Raw genomic sequence first — 20,165 nt, 5'->3', positions numbered from 1 at the left:
CTGATAGCCTGCTGGCAGAGCTAGGTTTTATTCCTTGAAAGGGAAGCTTTTCTTAGCTAGCCTAGTTTATTGGAAYGGGTTGTTGTTTTTAAATGTGAAAGCTGGTTGGTCACTCTAAGTCTAAGGAGTGGTAAATTTAGTTTTCAGTGTTGCTTATCAATTTTGCAGGCTCTTCTGCAAGAGGATAAGCTCAGGCAGCTGCAGTGCTGTTATCTCCCAGTCCACCKTTTTTTGATTCCAGAATTTGACTTGAAGATACCTTTATAAGGCTTGTCCCTGTGTTTCTGTGCTCCCAGGTCTTTGATGTCTTTGAGATTGTTACCATAATTTTAATCTTAGAGCCCCATCCTAATTCTCACATCCCTTCGTATTCAGCCTAGAAGCTGAAGCCTCCCATCAATTTTTGGCTGTGGTTGTGGAGTGCTTAGAAAAATGTGTTTCAGGATGAGACTGATGARCCTTCTGAAGGCCATCATGAGGTTTTGGATAGTAATTAGTTTTGATCATCAAAATAACCTGGAAATATGTGGCTGCATTACTTAATTACAAAATCATGSCTATCCTTTGGTATAGGAGGGAATACTGGAAATAAAGCAGTTTGCCTTAGGGAAGAAAAGACAACTTGAAAGAAGAGACTTGCAAATTCTAGCACTTAATTGCCATAGTAACTCTGAATATATGAATTATTCTCTGTTCTAAACATGAAAGATGTTTTATTGCCCAATATAAAAGCTGCTGTTGGGAAAACTTCACAGAATTGGTCATAAAACACATTTTTACTCATGCTACCATGTACCACTAGTCTAGACAAATGGCCTTCCCCACCCTGAATACTGCATTTATTGCTCTGGAATGTCACTTACAAAAAAGAAGCTGTCTTTACCCTTGATGGCTGGCATTGCAAGTCTTTTGCCATGTGGTATCTTAACCAGTTTATGTTTTATTTGTTTGCAGGGTAGCCCTAGTTCCTTGAGAGTCCAGCAGATCTTGGATGCTTGTGGTAAACCATGGCAGCTGATGATAAGGTGGCCATTCTAACTGACGACGAAGAAGAACAGAAGAGGAAGTATGTGCTTGCTGATCCTTTCAATGGCATTTCCAAGGATCCAGACTTGCCACCCAACAATGAATCCCCTTCGACAGAGACAACCACTGTCCCAGATGAAGAGCTGGATTGGTTAGAAAAGCACTGTGTCAAAATCAACAACGATCTTCTGATCTCCAAGGTCTTTTATTTTTTCTTCTATTCTGCATATGGCTCTCTCTACCCCTTGCTGCCCGTGTACTACAAGCAGCTGGGTATGACACCCAGCCAGAGCGGACTCCTGGTGGGCATCAGGTACTTTATCGAGTTTTGCAGTGCTCCCTTCTGGGGAGTGGTGGCAGATCGCTTCAAGAAAGGCAAGATTGTCCTCCTGTTTTCGCTTTTATGCTGGGTTTTGTTTAACCTGGGCATCGGATTTGTGAGACCAGCCACCTTAAGATGTGTACCAAAGGGCCTTCCCCCAGCGCATCCCACCAACGCAAGCAGCCTTTTAACAGCGATCCCGCAGAACACCTCGATGTCCTCCCCGCTGACCACAGTCAGTGCTGCACCCCCGAAAGTTCGTAGGAGGAGAGACCTGGTCACTTCCAGTCCAGTCACTTTGGAAACAACAGGGACACCTAATCCTGAAATAACATTCCTGTTACCTACACAGAGCAATGATGAGGATTTTGTCTTGGAGAAYAGTACCCATTTGATTTTGAAAAACACCACCACTAGCCCGGCCTCACCAGGGAATGCAACTCCAAGTACCACCCCAGCTTCCACCAGCATGAAGCCGATGCCTTCTGACCAAGCTGTGCTGGTTTATGATCAACAAGAAGTAGAGGCCATCTTTCTGCTCATCCTGCTGGTTGTCATAATAGGAGAATTTTTCAGCGCTTCCTCTGTTACCATCGTGGACACCATAACTCTGCAGTACCTGGGCAAACACAGGGACCGGTATGGATTGCAGCGGATGTGGGGGTCTCTGGGCTGGGGGCTGGCCATGCTCTCCGTGGGCATTGGCATTGACTACACTCACACAGAAGTTGCCATTGAAGGTCAAGGATGTAAAGCTCCAGAGTACAAGAACTACAGGATCGTTTTCATTGTCTTTGGTGTCCTGATGACAATGGCGTTGATCGTGGCCACCCAGTTTCGATTTCATTACGCGCACTTCAGGCAAGATGAAAATAAGAGAAAAGAGGTTGAGATCTCACAGGTGGACAGAAATGCCTCCAATGAATCTTCGGATAACACTCCTACCAGCATGAGCAAGTCGCAGTCTTTCAGTTTTTGGGACCTCATTAAACTGCTGTGCAGTATCCAGTATGGCTCCGTGCTCTTCGTGGCCTGGTTCATGGGGTTTGGGTATGGCTTTGTGTTCACCTTTCTGTACTGGCACTTGGAAGACCTGAATGGCACCACCACACTCTTTGGAGTTTGTTCTGTGCTCAGCCAYGTGTCTGAGCTCACTGCCTACTTCTTCAGCCACAAACTCATTGAATTGGTTGGTCACATCAGGTAAGTTGTCAGCAATCATTAAAGAACTGTACAAAAAATGTTGAATCTTGGGCTCAACCTTGCTACAAAGTGAAATTTAAGCCAATACTATATTTTTTTTTTAATTCCAAGTCCTGCTCAGTTATGTGGCCCACATGATGGAGTTTTTTGTTRTTTAAAGAATTGAAAATGCTTTGAAATGCTTGCTTTGCATTTGAGATGCATGTTAGTATGTGCTTTAAGCCCTGCACCRTAACCTTCTGCGGTTGGTTCCAGAGGACATCCTAGTTCCCTGATGCATCTCTCTGTTAGAGATCTTTACAAATTGCCACTCATTCAAGGGTTGTCTGTTTTGATATATAAATAACCATTAGTTTTTCAATATTTTTCCTGTGAGTAGCAGCTTTTTGCAGACCTCCTGCTTTGGCCTGGTTCCCCTTGCAGGGCAGTTCCTTGCCCCCACAGTAGCCTGGAAAGGTGTCAGCTGCAGGCTGAGAGGGGAGAAGATGAGCTGAGGAAAGGAGGTGAGCACCTCCTGTGCACATGCCCTGGTAATCAGACTCTGGTGTTGGCAGAATGAGGTTGCAGCCTGGCAGTGTCACTTACCAGTTCAGGGCTTGCTCTGCTCCTTTAGTTGCAGCAGTGTGTGTCAGCTGAGAAGTGAGATGGCTGCAGGGCTTGTCCTGTTGCTTTTGCCTTGTGTAAGTGGAAATGACTGCTTCCAGCATGTTAGTGAATATTGGTTTCKAGTAAATTCACTAAATTGACTTAATTTCCACCTATTCTAAATCCCTTCATTATTATCCAGAAAAGCTCAGGGGAGGGAAGATGGGGAAAAACCTATATTAATGAAGCTGCAAACAGGGTTTTCTTTATGTTTACTCAGATGTTCTGTGCATCTGAGCACAGAGCTCTGTGTGGTGTTAACATCATCTCCTTTCCAAATTCCCAGTGTAWAATCATACAGTCTTTGAGATGTGTTTTGAAACTCTTTGCAGTGTTCTTTTTGTGCATTCTTTTCTGAGGTTTTGCTCTTTGTTTTGCTTTTATTGGTATTAATTCATTTGACCTCTACTAAAAAGGTTTGAGATGCTTAGCACAATAATTTGGGAAATTACTTGCAARATGGGGTTCTTTCTTACTTTAAACTGAGAATGATCTCTTTACTTTGAGTCAGTCTTAATCGCTGAATTTGACAATAATTAGTAAGAGAAAATGACACCTTGCATGCAAAGCCTGGAGGAAGGATATGATGATGGAGGAGTGGTGAGAACAGATCACAGTCTTGATAGCTAAAGATAGCTTGGGTATGCTTTTTCAATGTGTATTATTATAGTACAAAATTCAGGCTTAAACTTCAGCTAAAGAAAGAATGAAAACCAAAAGAGTGGTAGGATTGTGAATAAGATGAAGTAAAAGGGATGGGAGCATTGGCCAGTGAAAAGAAGGGTGATGTATGAGATTAACCTATTTTTTCTTTTTTTTTTTTTTTTTTGGCACTGTTAAGCCTGTGAAGCCAATATTGGGTCAAGATGAAATTGTGTAAACACTACTTCCTATTTGCTATGAAACAGCATTCTACATACCTACACCTGGGAAATGCACATTAGTCATATTTTGTTATCTAATGCTTACTTRTATTTAGTCATCACAGTCTGAGATGTCTCCTCCTGGTTGCCTGCCTTCTTGTACTTCCTGAACTTTCTGTAATTCACAGTGTGTTTGAGAGGAGGCAAATCTTTTTCCTTTTTTTTTCCCCAAAGAAAAATTGATAGAAGTTCATAGCTCATCTTTTTTGACAGTTCTGTGTATGTGTTGTCTGCCGCCTTCTAGTGCAGATATTAATATTCCTGTTAATAAGAGCTGAGAGCTTCCAACTCCATATCCTTCAAACAGTCCTAGCCAGAAGCATTTGGCATTGATATTTTATCTGTTTTTTTAATAGCTCAAAATTTGTTTCTTCTGGGTTGTTGGACTTCTAGATGTAGGCATTCTTTCTGCAGTATTTGGTCATTTATCATTCTATCTTTCTTTCCTGTGCTGATTGTTTGAAGACAGGCATGAGTACCAGAATTGCATGCATTGTCACAGCAGCAAGAAAAAATGCTATTGAATGTCTTTTTAGAACTACAAGAAAACAGGCTTTACACCTTATCAGACACAAGCTCAGTTTCCCTTTCCAAGCCTTGTAAAGCTTTGTGTTTCTCCCATTGTATGTGGTGGCATAGAAAACCCTTACAATAGTTTGAAATCCCTTCTGTTTTTAATTTTTTTAAAACTAATACTCAGATTATTGTTCAAGCATTTTAAGGTGATTGTGTTAAATATGTGCTGATTAAAATGCTGGATTTCTGACATCGTTAGCTCTACTGTTCAACACTTGTGCGCTGCATGTGTGCATATGTTGTACATATTTCTAGTGTTTTTTGAGGGGATATTGGGAAGAAATTCTTTACTGGGAGGGTGGTGAGGCAGTAACACGTTCCCCAGAGAAGCTGTGGATGCCCCATCCCTGGAAGTGCTCAACCAGCTGGATTTGAGTGACCTGGTCTAGTGGAAGATGTCACTGGTTATGGCAGAGGAGTTGGAACTGAGTGATCTTTAAGGTCCCTTCGAAGCCAAACCATTCTATGATACTGTGACAAAAAACGTGTACAAAACTGGTTATCAAATATTTAGCCCCCGTTGTTGAACTGTACCTGGTGTAGAAGAAGTCAAAACTGCCAGTGACTAAAGAAGATGATGTTAAGCTCTGAAAATAACTTCCTGCTTGAGGTTAAGCTTGAATGTATCTGTCTGACCACAATTCCAGCATGTGAGTTTTTATGGGAAGCAGAGACTGGTAGTCATGGCTGTAAACAGCTTCGTCTCCTTGACACAAATATAGATCTGGTGCTTTAAATGTTTAACCTGTGAATTGAATATGCTGTCTCTGTGGGTACTGCATATGAGATTCGTAGGGAGCATCTGTTTACATTTTTCATTTATGTCTGATAAGGAGCCTTAATAATTATTATAAATGCATTTTTGAAAAGACTGTAAATACACAGAAGTTTTTGTGTGACGTACCCCTCCAAAACCGTATTTATGGAAATCTTCATAAACTGTAACTTACCTAAAATTCTGTGCATATTCTAACAAATTAAGATGTAGAACCTGACTAAATGGCTGCTTTTAAACTCTGAATCCAAATCTTTCTKCAAATGTAACATGTTGGAAAAACACAGGCAGGTCAGTGGTTAGTATGACAGAAAAACTGAAGCAGGAGGAGATCGTATCTCTGGTCTGGCTGTGATAYGGAACAGATGAGATGGGAAGAAAGTTCTTGGAGAACAAAGTTTTGATGGACAAAATTGAAATTAAGCTGTCAAGAACTCATCCTAAACAGAGAGGTGCATCTGTTGAGGAAAAAACAAGTGTATGTGGTGAGGCAATTCCTTTGTATTCCCAAAAGGGTGCATCACCTTGCGGCCTTTTTAGTAGGGGAATGARGACAGGAACCTGCAGACCTTGTGAGTTTGGTTGCCTTTTGTGGCCAATGTGTCCTAACACATTTCAGAAATATGGCTGTACGTAAGAACTACATTAAGTTGTGGCTATGAAAGGAATCAAGTTGCTTGGAACAGAAGGCAGTAATTAAAGGATGAGATTAAATTTATGATTCACGGCACAAAGAACAAGTTTGTTCTCATTRTTGTATAATAGCGAACTTTTTCATGGCTTCCTGTGTTTTCTTCCATGAATGCTTGGGCTTGTGTTGCCTAAAGGCAGCTTAAACCAGCTATTCATGGACCTCACATGTATCTGGAAACAGCACAGCTTGGTTTGATGTATGACTGAGGGGAACAACTTCCTGCCAGTTTGCCCTACTTGTTGAAAGTAAATTYGTGTTGTTGTGAAATGCACAGGCATTTGTTGATATCACTGACATGATGAGAACTATGGTACTGGATTTTTCATGTCAGGATGTTTATTTGGAGACCTCAAATGTTAACAAGATGTTACATTGTTATGATGGTGCCTCACTCTAGATTTCCAGTGGCTCTGTACCATTTAAAATTAAATCTTRGTGTGCCTTTGTAGGAAAACTAACTGAAAAAGCAGCACAAAGAGTTACGAGCCCTTTCACAGGGTTGGTGCTTCACCTTAATTATCGACTGCATTTATTTCACTTATGCCAAACTAGGGYTCAASCAACAAGCCCTATTTGGACAATAAATTATCCTTGTCCCTGAAAAAATCCTTAAAGGTTGCAGTAGYGCCCTTTCTCAAGCTGTAAACATGTTTTCAATTAAGTCTTTGTTTCCGGAGATCCATCTAAAAATAAGAGGAAGATAGCTGGATGAATGAGCACCCCAGAGGGAAACTATGCTGAATCTAAAAACTGGAAGGGAAGAGTCATCAGGTTAAATGTGCAATGGGAAATGCACTTCACAARTAGTCTTTGTATTTCATTGTATAAAAGCTGTTGTAAGAGCTTATTTTTCCTCTAAATTCTGAGATGCAGCATCTGCTGCTTTTCAACAGGATGGCTAAGTTTTATCCTGAGGCATGTTGTTATAAAGCATATTGCTTCTGTGGGATGTGTTTTAGAGTAGTTCTGAGCAGTTTGCAGATACTGGGACTATAAACTTACATTAATTGGGTTAAAATTAATTCCTTTAATACAAACCTGCTCCAGGCTTTCATTGAAATGGCAGAATGAATCTCTAGATGATTAGAAAAGAAGGTTGTTTGGAAAGGGTGTTGAATGCACTTAGAAATGATCTCTCTGAAATGCAATCCCGTGTGGAGTGTGGCATAGAACTACAGAGTTTAGTTGAAAGCTCGGTGAGTCTGCTGCCTCTTTGTTTTATTTTTTTTGTTAGGATTTTGAATGTGTTTGGAGTGGGCAAGATGAGAGTTTATGTTTGGGTGTAGGGCTTAAAGGATATATTTTGCGTTGAGCAAATGCTTTAGGCTGGAAAACTGTACACATGCACATAACTCTTGTAAGCTATTTTATAACATGCCAGAAAGGGAAAGTGCAAACCATCCTGACTTCTCTTTTCTTTACTTCCTGTAGAGTGCTTTATATTGGTCTTGCCTGTAATACAGCACGATACATCTACATCTCATATCTGGAAAATGCCTGGACCGTTCTTCCGATGGAAGTGCTTCAAGGTAAGACAGTGATGACCTTCCAGCATGAGATCAGCTGCTTCCATTGATCTTGTTTTCAAGTGAACTATGCTTAAGGAAAAAATCTGGTATTTCTCTGTTCTTTTGGCCACAAATACCCCAGAAGACGCAGGTTCACAAAACACAAACCATTACTGTTTATCCTGGGAAATAKTTGACGTCAGAAGGGTGGGTGTGCATTTGATTGTGCACAGTGCTCTGTTTATTCAAACAGAACTGTGTGAGACCAACACACCCTTTAAATAAACAAAGAGACAGAAGCATGAGCTGGGTACACACCTACTGCAAATCCTGTTTGGTGATAAATGTGAACTTCATTCAATGCAAGAGGTCGCAGTCCTTGAAAAGATGCTGCAAAAAGCCTCCGAACATAGTCTGGGTCACTCTGTCTCTGTTAAAATATTTCACAGTTTTTCTGTGGTATTGTTCAATCATTGCTTTTAGATTATAGAATTTTTGTTTTAACAGCTAGAGCGGAATTTCTTTCAATAGCTTTCTCAATGCTAATAGAGCTTCTTTAAGATACCTGACCTTTCACAAACTTATTTACAAGGACAGAGGTGTGGTCTRTGACAAGGAACTTGAGTCCTGTTTTCAAATCCTGTTGTAGAAGTCTGTCAGACCTTCACTGCAATGTTAAAGAGTACATTGTTCTTAGTTTTTATGTGTCTTTGTGGTGGGTACTACTTCTTAAAACCATGAAAAAGTGGAACTATTTAACTTTCTATTTCYTCAGTATTTGAAGAATACCATATTTGACCATTTTTTTAAGCTATTTTGGATTTATATAATAATATTTAGAAATTTTTCCATAGATTATACTAAGAAGTTTTTCTCTTCTATGTGCAGCATAACTTGAATTTCAATTAACTTTCCCCGCTACATTTGCAGAAGTCTTTGTAAGCTAGACTTTCACTTGAGTTACAGAATGCCATTGGGGAGCACAATGTGGATCTTTGCACACGTGCAGAGAGAGATCCATTTGTGTCCTGGCTCCTTACCCTCCCAGCTAACAAAAAGTTTATTATATGAAAATTGCCCCAACAGCAAGCTTCTGAATTTTGTTATTAAGAAGCCCCCAAACCACAACTATTGAATTGATACTTCATTGCTCATACCAAGTGTTAAAACAGCAAAAGGTTACAAAGAACTTGAAGAATGAGTATGTGTTAAACTCTTGCCTGCTTAAACATCTACGGAAAACAAATGATGAATACAAAGCTTTGGATGTTGCCTYCTAGGTAATCCTGTTTTAAAGATATCCCATATCAAAATACAGGAAAAAAGCCTTGTGGTTTCACCAGTACAGCCATGAGTTTGTGCCTGGAAGCATCCTAAAAGTCATGGCTGAAAAGGAAGTTTCTCGTACTTTGAATGTGGTTTTTATTCTGCTGAAATTTCAGTATGAATTGCACAATATGTAGGTTTGCCTTTACATAAAGCAAGGCTGTGAGGGAGTGGTTTTGGTGGAGGGTTTTGTGTGGCACAATCCYGAGTAATTGAGATTTGAAGAAAAAATTAAGGACCTTCAAAATAATACTTTCTCATAAAGGTATCTGCCAGATGTTGCCATATTTAGCCACTGCTGACTCATGGGCTCCTTGGTTAATCTGRCTATTTGCAGTTGTTTATAGTCAGCAAATGAGAAAGCTAAAACCCAACCAAACCCACACACAACATCCCCCTCCCAGCCCCAGGTCTCTGTGTYCTGTGTGCTCTTTTCAGCCTGCATCAAACATCCCCTGTTGGTCCCTGAGGTCCATGGATACCCTGAGTGTCTTACCACTGCCACTGCATTTGTAGGATTCCAGTCATCTCATTCAGTTGCCAAATGGGGATCAAGGTTATTTTTCTAGAAGTACTCTTGCCTTCCCCTCACTCCTTTATTCATTTCTCCTCCTGCTCTTACCAGTTTTCATCTCTTTTTGATTTGTTATTTTTTCTGCAGCAGTTCCAAATGCTGTTTCTTTGAGCTCTGCTTTCTCTCCTACTTAACCACTGAATTGTCAGTGGCAGTAAGGAGTGACACCTTTATGAAATTTGGTGAGGTGAAAGCTCTTCTTTTAAGTGAGCTTGTTGACAGAGGGAAGCAAGAGTTGTAGCTGCTTTCCCTATGAGAAGTATTTAATAACAAAAAAGAGTGGATTGTGCAGAGCATGTGGGCACCATGTGGACCACAGGGCTGCATCAAGTTCACAGGTTTCTGAAACCCCTCTGTGAAGTTCTTGTTCTAATTGTACATAACTCTTTTCCAGAAAGCTGTCAAATACTATGTTAATTCCARTTCCATCAGCTCAAAGGGTTTTAAGGCTACCAAAAGTTTCAGTTGACTTTTGTAAAGAATTAATTTTTCTATTTCATCTGTGTCTGCAATACAAGCAGGATTATCCCCATGTGCTGTGCTGAAGGGCATGGAGACATTTCTGGAAGATGACTCTGCAGMCTGCATCTATTGATTGTAATAAGAACCATGCTGTGTTCCAGCTGCTGTTTGTAGCTGGGATGAGAACAACTCTCAKTGCATTGCACTGCACTCTCAAAGGAGTAAATGAGGAGATTTAAACTCCCTTCTCAATTTAAAGTTTTCAACCACTATGCTGTATTGACTTGCACAGGCATTGTATGAAAAGAAGAGCTGAGGTTGAATCTGTAAGAGCTGAAAATTTCAAGACATCCTTGTATGGTATATATRTCAATTCATCAGTCTGTGAGCACACAGGCAATCTTGTTCATTCTGCATTTAGCAGATGAAGGTTTGCTGTGCTAGTTATCTGCAATTTATTGTTCCAGGGCACTGGTCCAGATTCTGTGATAACAGCTGTATTAGCTCACCAATTTGCGTGACAGGAATTTTTTCTAAATAACAAAACTATATTGTTAACCTGAAAATGAGCTGTTTTCACTTGGCAGTTACTCAGCAAACTCCAAAACAAGTACTATTCTRAGAAGTGACTCCTACTGATGTTCCAGCAACACAGTTATGTCTAGAGAGCAGAGAGTTTGGCCTTTAGCTGACAATAATTATGATACATATTTCTCTTAAAATAAATTCGGATCCCCAAATCTTCAGCTCATGGTTTATATATAAGTTCAGTAAAATTATAGGCATCAYACTAGGGTTCCTGCACTTGCTGGAACTGTAGTCCAGATGATGAAATGGTGGTYAGTGGTTTTAGCAAATAATGTCACAATGTAWAAGTRAGCAACTTSTTTTAAAGAGAATTGTGGTTAGCASTAACAGTAATCTAGACCAGGCTTCTTATGTAAGTTGTGGTAAAAACTGTTCCAAATAGTTGTTGTATAAATAATTATAATAAAAATCACATTAATAATGTACACATACTAAAATAAAAAGGCTGTGCTTTAGAGGCAAGTGTAGCAAGCTGATTCAAAGGTATGGATTTGTTTCAGAGAAACTGGGAACACTGTATTCTAATGGGACTTGCACCGGTAAAGATGAAAATATCCAAGAACCTGTTGGTTAAGTTATGGCCTTTTGTGTTCAAACAAACTCAGTGGTATTGTTCTTCATGGTTCAGATAATTTCTGATGTGTTTTTTATTTGTCTGGCTTTAAAAGCTGACCTGCTCCTAACAGCTGATAAAACTAAAAGCATGTTTTATGTTAATTGATGTACTTTCTAAATCAAAACCACTTTACCTATTTTAGATTAGCTCTGCTTTGTTATTGGGAYGGTTCTTGATTACTATTTGCAATGCATTCATGGATCTGCATTAAAAAAACTCAGTGAGTTTTAAAACTCTTAAGATTTTTGCATGGAAAATCTGGAAGTTTTAAAGCCTTAAGCTGTACATGGTAAGGTAATACAGACTCATCTTAATGCAAGCTTTTTGTTTTTCAACACAGTGAAATGCTTCTACCAAAACCTTGACAGAGATATACATATACATGTATAATACCCAAACCTTGAGAAATTTGGGGTTTGATTTGGAATGAATTTGACCTKTACAGCCTGGTGGACATCTAATGTGTATACCTGTGCTATATCCATYTCATATAGTGCTGTTTATCATTTTACCTAAGCAAAATCAAAATGATTCCATATGTTATGAAAATGTATTTTCTTGCTCTTAGGAGTTTTCACCCTTAATGCCTAAGTAATTATTGATTGTCCACCTGTTCATTACTAAGTCAAGTGTAGAGGACAGAAAAGTCAAGTGTAGAGGACAGAAACACGTTGACTGAATCATCAGTTGTGCCAATATTATTTTTAAACTGAGGCAGTAGAGCTTAGCATTGGTAAACTGTGATGACTTTTCCTTGCTTGAGAGGTATTAAAAATAAAATATGCCCACTCAATCTGAGGGTGGCAAAATAGTTCAGGCTTATTTAATGTGTGATGATCTACAAAACTATTTTGTTTTTCTAACTTCTCCACAACCCTGCCTTTTCCTCTCCCTGTTCTTCTGTTCTTCCCCACTGCACTGTTTGAATTTTATGACTTTTGTGCTGCCTTCCTTGTGGCAGTAAGGAGACTGCTGAGAGGCATCAATGCTTTAATTGCTTGTAGCCTTTGAAATCAGGATTGTATTCCAAAGGCCTGAGGTCACTTCTGAAGGCACAAGGAATCTGGCAGAGAYACTTGTCTCCCTAGAGACTGTCTCAAGAAGAGAAGTGAGGTCACCTTAGAGGGAGAAAGAGCTTTTGACAGGTTCTGCAGAAGCTGCCCTGTCTTTCTGTGGCTTGGTTGCCAGTGTCACAGGACCAAAAGCTGATTTGTACTTCACCAATTTGTCACTGGAGGGCTTTTGTTGGGTTTTTCTCCTTGTGGCCCAGCTGGTGAGTGCAGTTCCCAGCTGCTGTGGGTACCCCATGCCCTGTTGCTCCTGAGCACGTTTCCTCTCTGCAGGTGTGACCCATGCAGCCATCTGGGCTGCCTGTATCTCGTACCTGAGCGCGGCRGTGCCTCCGGAGCTGAGGACATCGGCCCAGGGAATACTGCAGGGGCTGCACCTGGGGCTGGGCAGAGGATGTGGAGCCATGGTTGGAGGGGTTCTGGTCAATTACTTCGGTAAGGAAAAATCCTATTGGAAATGTTATTTGTTCTGGTTTTACTGAACTGTCAGCTTTAAACTTATTTATGATGTAGTAATTGTTGTACATTGAAGAGCAGCACACTTTGTACGGATCACAGAATCCCAGAACTGCACAGGCTGGGGAGGGCCCTGACATCTCCAATCCAGGCCCCTGGTCAAAGCAAGGTCAGCACTGCATTCAGACCAGATTGCTCATGGCTTTGTCCTGTCAGTGTTCCAGATTGATTAAATATGTTATGCCTAGATATTTTTAGTATTGTGTCGAATACCCAACCTGATCTGTAAGATGAATGAATCCTTTGTGAGAGAATAGGTTGATACTATAAAGCCTCTCGATGAACAAATGGAATCTAATTACTTGCTTAAAAATCCTTTGCAAAGCCTGTTGAAGAAGTGCTGGRGGAGGAAAATGTAATGAAACAAGCTAATAAGAGTCTACACGGGCAATGAATAGCCAAGAAGCACATAATGCTGARTCATTTTATTTTATTAAGTAAGTGGGTTCTCAATTTAGAAAAAAAAATCTCATTACAGGTCCTGCTGCCACATTCAGAGGAATAGGGATGGCTTGTTTAGTGATTCTGCTTCTGTTTGCACTGATCCAATGGCTGTTGGTTCCTGATGAAGAAGAAGGTAAATGTTCACGTCACAGAGACACTACAGAATTAGATCTAGTGAAAAAAGATCTCTCTGTATCTGCCCCTGCAGCTTTGATTTTGGATGGTTGGTGTCTTAACTCGGATTTTGACAAAAGAATTTGTTTTCAAGTGGGACATTTTTGTCCTGAGCAACGAATAATTGAAGTGGTGTGCTGCTGCTGCTGTGGGAAGGGCAGCATTGAGTTCTGGAAAGTCTATACAAGGAAAGTCTGATGTTTTGCTGCCTGTGTGTGCTCTCAGTTCTGAGAATCCCTTAGCTTAGTCTTAAGAGCTGTAGTGAGTCATTTCAGCTACATCAATTCTTTAAGGTCGCCTTGATCCCACTTTGTTTTCTCATGTTCTACCAGTCAAAGGCTCCTGCTAGAAAGGATAGAGATATCTCAGGTTTAAAAAAAAATCTGTAAAACTTTGTGTCCTCTGAAGCTATCTCCCCTCTGGTGGAACTTGAACTTTTTAATTTCTACCTTTATCAATATAAAGGCTAACCAAAAATTAAATGCTTGGAGCAAAGTTAGGGGTTTACCATAAATCTAATTCTTACAAAGACAATAAAACTCTGGCAAACTCTGAAAACTCATGAATTTTTAAGCTGCTTTTTTACCCAAACACTTCACAATATGAGCTTTGAGTATGAAATGAAAGTTGGTTTTCTTTATCTGGAATATTAAATTAACTAGTTATCAAGTTGCCTGTACTGCAGTATTCAAACATGTATTTTGCTAGTATTTTCTTCACCAGTGTTTAAATGAAAATGGCAAAAAATGGAAAGGTGAAAAGGATATTTGCTGCTTCAGTTTCCTACTGGCATTCGGTTCATTACATGTGAATCTACAGAAGACCAGTTTGTTCATAGTGGCCTCAGTGCCTCTGTTTCTGTCTTTGATTTTTCATTTAATGCACACTACCCATGTTAACAGTGTTTATGTTAATTTTAAGCATGACAGTAATTAGGCTGCTTTCAAGCAGACCAGTTGGATGAGTAAAATGAAGCATGTGGTCAAGTGTGTGCATTTCTTTGAGCCTAGAAAACACCCAGCCCTTGCTTAAAATATCCAGTACTATCTAGGAGTTTGCAAACAAAATATGATTTTGTAATTTTGAAAAAGTATATTTTTAATCTAAAGTATTTGGAATTTTTTTTTTCAAAGTTCATAGAATTTTGTTTTTACAGAGTCCATGCATCTATTACTGAAAATATCCTACAGTTAGTTAACAATCTGTTTATTTACTTTTTGTATRAATACTCTGGCTCTTCAAGATTGTAAGGCACATTGTGTTGGGTCATGACAGTCATTTTATGGATGACATTTCAAGATGTGAAAACTGTTAGAGTTGATTGGAAGACCTTAGTCATAAAGGTCTCATGGGAGGATTTCTTCCTYTACCTGAAATTCTTTGACACATTCTTTGTCTTTTCCAGTGTGTCCCTGTCCTTAATTCTTTTCTCACTAACTGCATAACTCCATAGTAACTATTTGCTGGGAGCAAAGGGAGTTTTCATACTCCTGAGCCCTCGTGCAGTGGCACAGCAGCCGTGCTTGTCAGGCAGCAGCAGTGTTTCCCCAAGCACACTGTGCCGTGTCTGGCTCCTGGCTGTTTGTGCCAGTGCTCTGCTTCGAGGGCAGTGACAACCATAGTGTGAAAGGAAGAAACACTTCATGCTTATTGTCTGCTGCAGGGTTGGTTTTTTAAAGCTTGTTGGCKTTGCCAGTGATTGTTCTGTTTTAAACTTCAGAAAAGACAATGCTGGCGGAAAGGATTCCAGTGCCTTCCAGTCCTGTTCCCATAGCAACCATTGACCTTGTACAACAGCAGTCAGAAGATATCATGCCTCGGACTGAGCCCAGACTCCCTCCAAAGAAAACMAAACACCAAGAAGAGCAAGAGGATGTCAACAAGCCTGCCTGGGGCATCAGTTCTTCTCCTTGGGTCACCTTAGCTTATGCTGTCTACCAGATCAAAGAGATGGTTAAACTATCCAAAACCAATCCAGCTGCTGAGAATCAGCCTTTACAGGTAACCTTCTAATGTACAGGATGTTCTTTTGTAATTGTAGCTGCTTGAAAACATTTATAGCTCTGTAAATCTGTTAGTACCTGGCAGGTACTTTCTGWCAGCTTATAATAAAGCTGGACTTGGGATACAGTACTTGAAATACTGCGTGAAATAGAGTTGTTTTCTATGTATAATGCAGCAAGAATAACAATATCTTTGCAAGTAGTATCTTTCTGAAGATGATAGGAGAAGATCAGATGTAGAAAGGGACTCTATTTTGCAGACTAGGATATATTTGAATTCCCTCTAAGTTTACATTTCTTTTCATATTTGTTGGAATGTGCAGGTTATGCATTTTGCAAAATTTACAAGATGATAATTGAATATGAAGATGCAGAACTGCTTAACAGACTGTAAAATTGTTTTTATTTAGTTTTGCTTCCATAGATAATACTGTCAGACTTCTRCATGGTTGCTGTATGCCAGACAGCTACTGATTTGATACAGAGCCTTCTTTTCAAATAAACACATTTTTACCTGGAGTTGGACAGGCTAAGTGCCATCCCAGGACTTAAAACATCTGGTGGCTGCTGCTTACTTTACACCATTCCCCTTCTATCCAGTCTCCCCCCAGATTAGCTTGTAATAGCTTCCTCAGTGGTTGGATGGGCTTGGATCTTGAACTTGTAGTGCTGTGGCCATGGCCTTGCAGACTGGAGCTGGAGCACACTGCCAAGCCAAGTGGGGAAGTGCTGTCACTCAGGGTTTAGAACAGCATGGTCAGTCTCAAACTGCTGTGTTTACCTGTCTGGAAGGAGTGGGTGAGGCTCCTTCTTGTACCCAGTAGGCGTAAACACAGAAATGCTTTTTCCACAAGTGCTGTCTTTAGCAGCAGGTAATTTGGGATATGAGCGTGACTCAGCAGAGCGGTGTGTAGGAATTTCACCTGGYCAGTGACCTCCTTCCCTTCTTTTTTGACTTTTTTCTTGGAAATAGGTTACAGGCATGCTTTAGGTTATGGCTGGGCTTTTGTTTGGTTTTGACCTKTCCGGAGTCAAAGAATGTGAGGCTGAAGGTATTACAGGGTCTCTGACACCAAAGTAATGTGTCCAAAGAAACTGCTTAGTTTCCCATTGMAAATGTCCTCAGGGTCTTGGTTAGCGTAAGCTGCCCTCTGTTAAATCAGACAAAAAAAGTCACACAGTCCTTAGGCAATGAATGCAGTAAGAAAATAATGTTTTGCAGGTGTGTGGTGTTTGAGGGTGACTTGTCCAACACTGTTGGACACAACCCAGCTGCTTCCCTGAGAACTGTGAAGAGGCCAAAAGGGCTTTTGGGCCTGTGCTCTAYGGCACATGGTCTCTTCTTTATTCTTCCTGTACAAATACAGTGCTGATACAAAAGTATTTCTTGTTGATGTGCCAAAATCCAGTGCACCTCATTGTATAATTTTCTTCATCACCTGTATTCTCCAAAATCTCTTATCCCTGTTTCAGTACTCCAAGAGGACAAACTTGCTTCAAAATATTTCAGGTTTTGTGTTCAGTCATTTATTTGAGGCTGATAATAGTAAAATACTGAAATTAGCAAAATGCTGCCCAGCATTTTGAAATTATTAAATATTGTCAAATAGCTTCCTTAAAATAGACATTTGGAAGGAGGGTCASTGCACAGAGAATTAGTGACAAAAATGATTCCTTCTTATTTCATTAAGTTTTTGGATCAATTTTGCTTCTGCTTGCTTATACTCTTTCAAACAAAGGGATGTACTTGCTATATTCTCTGTGCTTCAGTGCAAAACAAATAATCATAGGCAGTTCATCACCTTCCAGTGAAATGTGTTAGTGTGAAGGTTTCCTGTTTCAGCCCTAGGAGTGGAACTAGCATTTAAATGTGCTCTTATGTTTCCTGGTAAGGTCTGTTTGAGGGAACTGGATGGATTTGTACCTCAGTACAGCAAAAATTSTGCCAGTCAGAAAGTCTGAGCAGTATCTTGGGGAGGGAGGGACCAGCTGAGAAAAGCTGTATTTAAGAGGCATGAAAAATTAGTTATAGACTTGCTTAACCAAAAGATTTATCTTGTCTAAACACTTTGAAGTTCAGTTAACTGTTTTTTTCCCCTTGAAACACAACAAGTTTGTTTTTTGCATGCTTCTTGGGAAAGTGCAGTTAGGAAAAGAGATGGAAGGTAAGCTGCTGTCTGCTTGCTATTAGTGTCATCTGGATTTAAATGTACTACTTTTGCTTTGCTGCTTTAAGTTTGAYTTGTTATGTTGCGGGCATTCAAAGCAAGTGCTTTGTGACTTTCCAGCAGTGCCTGAATGCATCGGGGGGTGTGCCAGTGGGCACTGTGTCCTGAGTGTTTATGTTGACTTTTGGCATGTAATCCTCTTTTTAGAAAACCAGTGAGAATTGCAGTGCTTCATCAGCCAGCTCAGCAAGACAACCCCAAAATCCGACAGATTCTGAGCAGTCCAGAAATTGTTCGGCACCAACACCTACAGCAACATCAGATTCCCAAGCAGATGGCAACCGTGTTGTGTCGGATCATGATGCTCAGCCTGCTGCTGCAGGGCCCTGAGATGCGCTCATCTTACCAAATCCAGTGCATGGAATTCTGCTTTTCACCTGGGAAACGCTGGAGTAGGAGCTCAAAAGTAGGACTTCCTTCATCTTAACAATCATAATGTGATGCAGTGCAAGCTTTTAACTATGTTAAGAATATTCATATGACTACACAGAGCTACATGAGCAGGGAAGCCAAAAGTTCAGATTCTTGAGGGAAGTGATGTGGTCAGATAKAATGGTAGGAAGAAGTCTTTGCTCAAGCTGAGGCTGCTTTGCTGAAGCTGAGTCAAGTGCAATGAGATTTCTTTGCAATCTGGAAAAAACAGAGTTCACTCCTGGCTTATTGAGGCACAGAGTGTCTGACTCGATTGGATAATTTTTTTTCTTTAARTTTATTCCCAAATCAAAATTAAAAGACTTTTAAGAGAGACACTGAGTTTCCCTGAATAGTCAATTAGAAAACAGCAGATCCAATAATTCTAGGAATGTCATGAAACTGTCTCTGTAAAGATTTCTCAGAAAGAGAGTAKCATAAGGAAGCGTATCTTAATGTTATGGTGACAGATTAAGTAAWCCACACATATTCAAAGAATATGTTTTTGAAGCTAATGTTCTGTTGTTTGAGATAAAGGTTTCRTTTTGCAAAGCAAAGGTTTGGAACTGGCATTTTAGTGCAACACAAAAGCTGGAGGAAGGCTTCTGAAGAGGTTACCCTCTGTGCTTGGAGCCCTGCAGCTGGGCATAAAGTTGTGTGTGTTTGGGTAATTTTGAGGTTTGATGTTGTATTGAGACAAGAATCTTTGATCAAGATTGCACAGCCTGAGATTGATCAATGGTCTTTTTGGTTTTGTTTTTTATTTCATCATCTATACAAGGGTTTATTTAATGCAGTGTAGTTACTATGGTTATTTATTAAGAAAACAGTAAGCTTTAAGTGCCTAGGGAAGGTGGGGGGGTTAGGGAAGAATCACCTAAAAATCTTAATGTTTAGGATTATAGGGGCAAAATAGTGGATGCAGAAATCAAGTAGAGTGAGAGATTCTCAGGAGGAAGCAAATGTAACTCAATTGCAGCGTGTTTAGGAAGTTACTTTKCCCAATGTGAAGACACTGGAGGACTTTGGATTATGTTTTGTTATGCTTAATACTGTCTGCAGCCAGCTCGTGCTGGAGCATAGTGAAAATTGCTGCTGGAGGGAAATCCTCGGGCTCAGGGAAGAGTCGAGGGGGTTTAGTCAGGATCGTGTTTTGGCCCATTTCTCAAATGAACAGCTGGTTCCTGGGAGAGGCWGAGCACTCAGCTCCCGTGGGACTGAGGGAGCTGCTCAGCTGCCCTCCTGGCCATGAGGTGAGTGTGAGGTGTGAGGCCTTCCATGGGGAAGGTGCTGCTGTGGGACTGCACTGAGCCAGAGGCAAGGCCAACAGAAGCCCAGAGCCAGGGACTGGAAGGTGGCAGCAGCTGAGCAGGGAAGGGGGTGCACAGGTTTACCCACTTTGACATCTGTTAGCGTGACTGAAGGGTGTCCCGTAGCTGTGCTTTAGCTGTGCTTTTAGAACAACCCACGTTCTGGCAGTGCCTGGGACCAACACCATAGACAACAAAAAGAAACATCAATGACTAGCCACTAGTTACTTTTTTTGCACTTGAACTTAAATGTACTGTACTCACATAAATCCTCATGATTTGTCTAAGTGTCCTTTAAAATCAGAAATGTATTTATTGTATGTTTGTATAACTTGGGGGAGAACTAAAGACTGAACAGGTGACAGGACAGAAGGATGCTAAAAACCATCTCGAGGCTAACCAACCATTTGTTGAGTTCATGCTGTAYGGTGTTACCTCAGCTGCTACTGCATAGCACCTGGATTGTGAAGAGCTTGTACACTGTGTTTACACTTCAGAAATTGTGTATTTGAAATGCCTGCTCTTTTTGGAATTGTATAGTCATTCTATGTTGCAAAATGGACATGTACACCTGGATTTTGATATTTGTGAAACTGTAAAAACTGTGGTAAGAAATATAAAATATCCATAACATATTTAATAGTATCAACATGAACTTTTATTTCATTTGCTCATMTTACAGTGTCAGCAGTGAACATAACCACCTGAAGTGAAAATATTTCAGTGATAATGACCTTTTACAAAAGATACTGGAGGACGCTGAACCAAGAG

At 40.3% G+C, this 20,165-nt stretch overlaps 1 protein-coding gene across 1 annotated transcript; it reads left to right on the top strand.

Annotated features, from left to right (window-relative positions):
• The first annotated feature begins 954 nt into the window (after window positions 1-954).
• MFSD6 (major facilitator superfamily domain containing 6) lies at window positions 955-20,027 on the top strand. The gene is made up of 6 exons (XM_057374116.1): window positions 955-2,551; window positions 7,596-7,693; window positions 12,582-12,743; window positions 13,303-13,401; window positions 15,163-15,443; window positions 17,821-20,027. Exons 1-6 carry the CDS (start codon window positions 1,008-1,010, stop codon window positions 18,001-18,003), a joined length of 2,367 nt encoding a protein of 788 aa, XP_057230099.1. The 5' UTR covers window positions 955-1,007; the 3' UTR covers window positions 18,004-20,027.
• The last annotated feature ends 138 nt before the right edge of the window (window positions 20,028-20,165 follow it).

Source organism: Malurus melanocephalus, unplaced genomic scaffold (assembly GCF_030028575.1).
Source record: "Malurus melanocephalus ecotype Western Australia unplaced genomic scaffold, MMel_1.1 scaffold_216, whole genome shotgun sequence".
Taxonomy (NCBI): domain Eukaryota; kingdom Metazoa; phylum Chordata; class Aves; order Passeriformes; family Maluridae; genus Malurus; species Malurus melanocephalus.
This window is presented reverse-complemented; position numbering and strand designations above follow the sequence as displayed.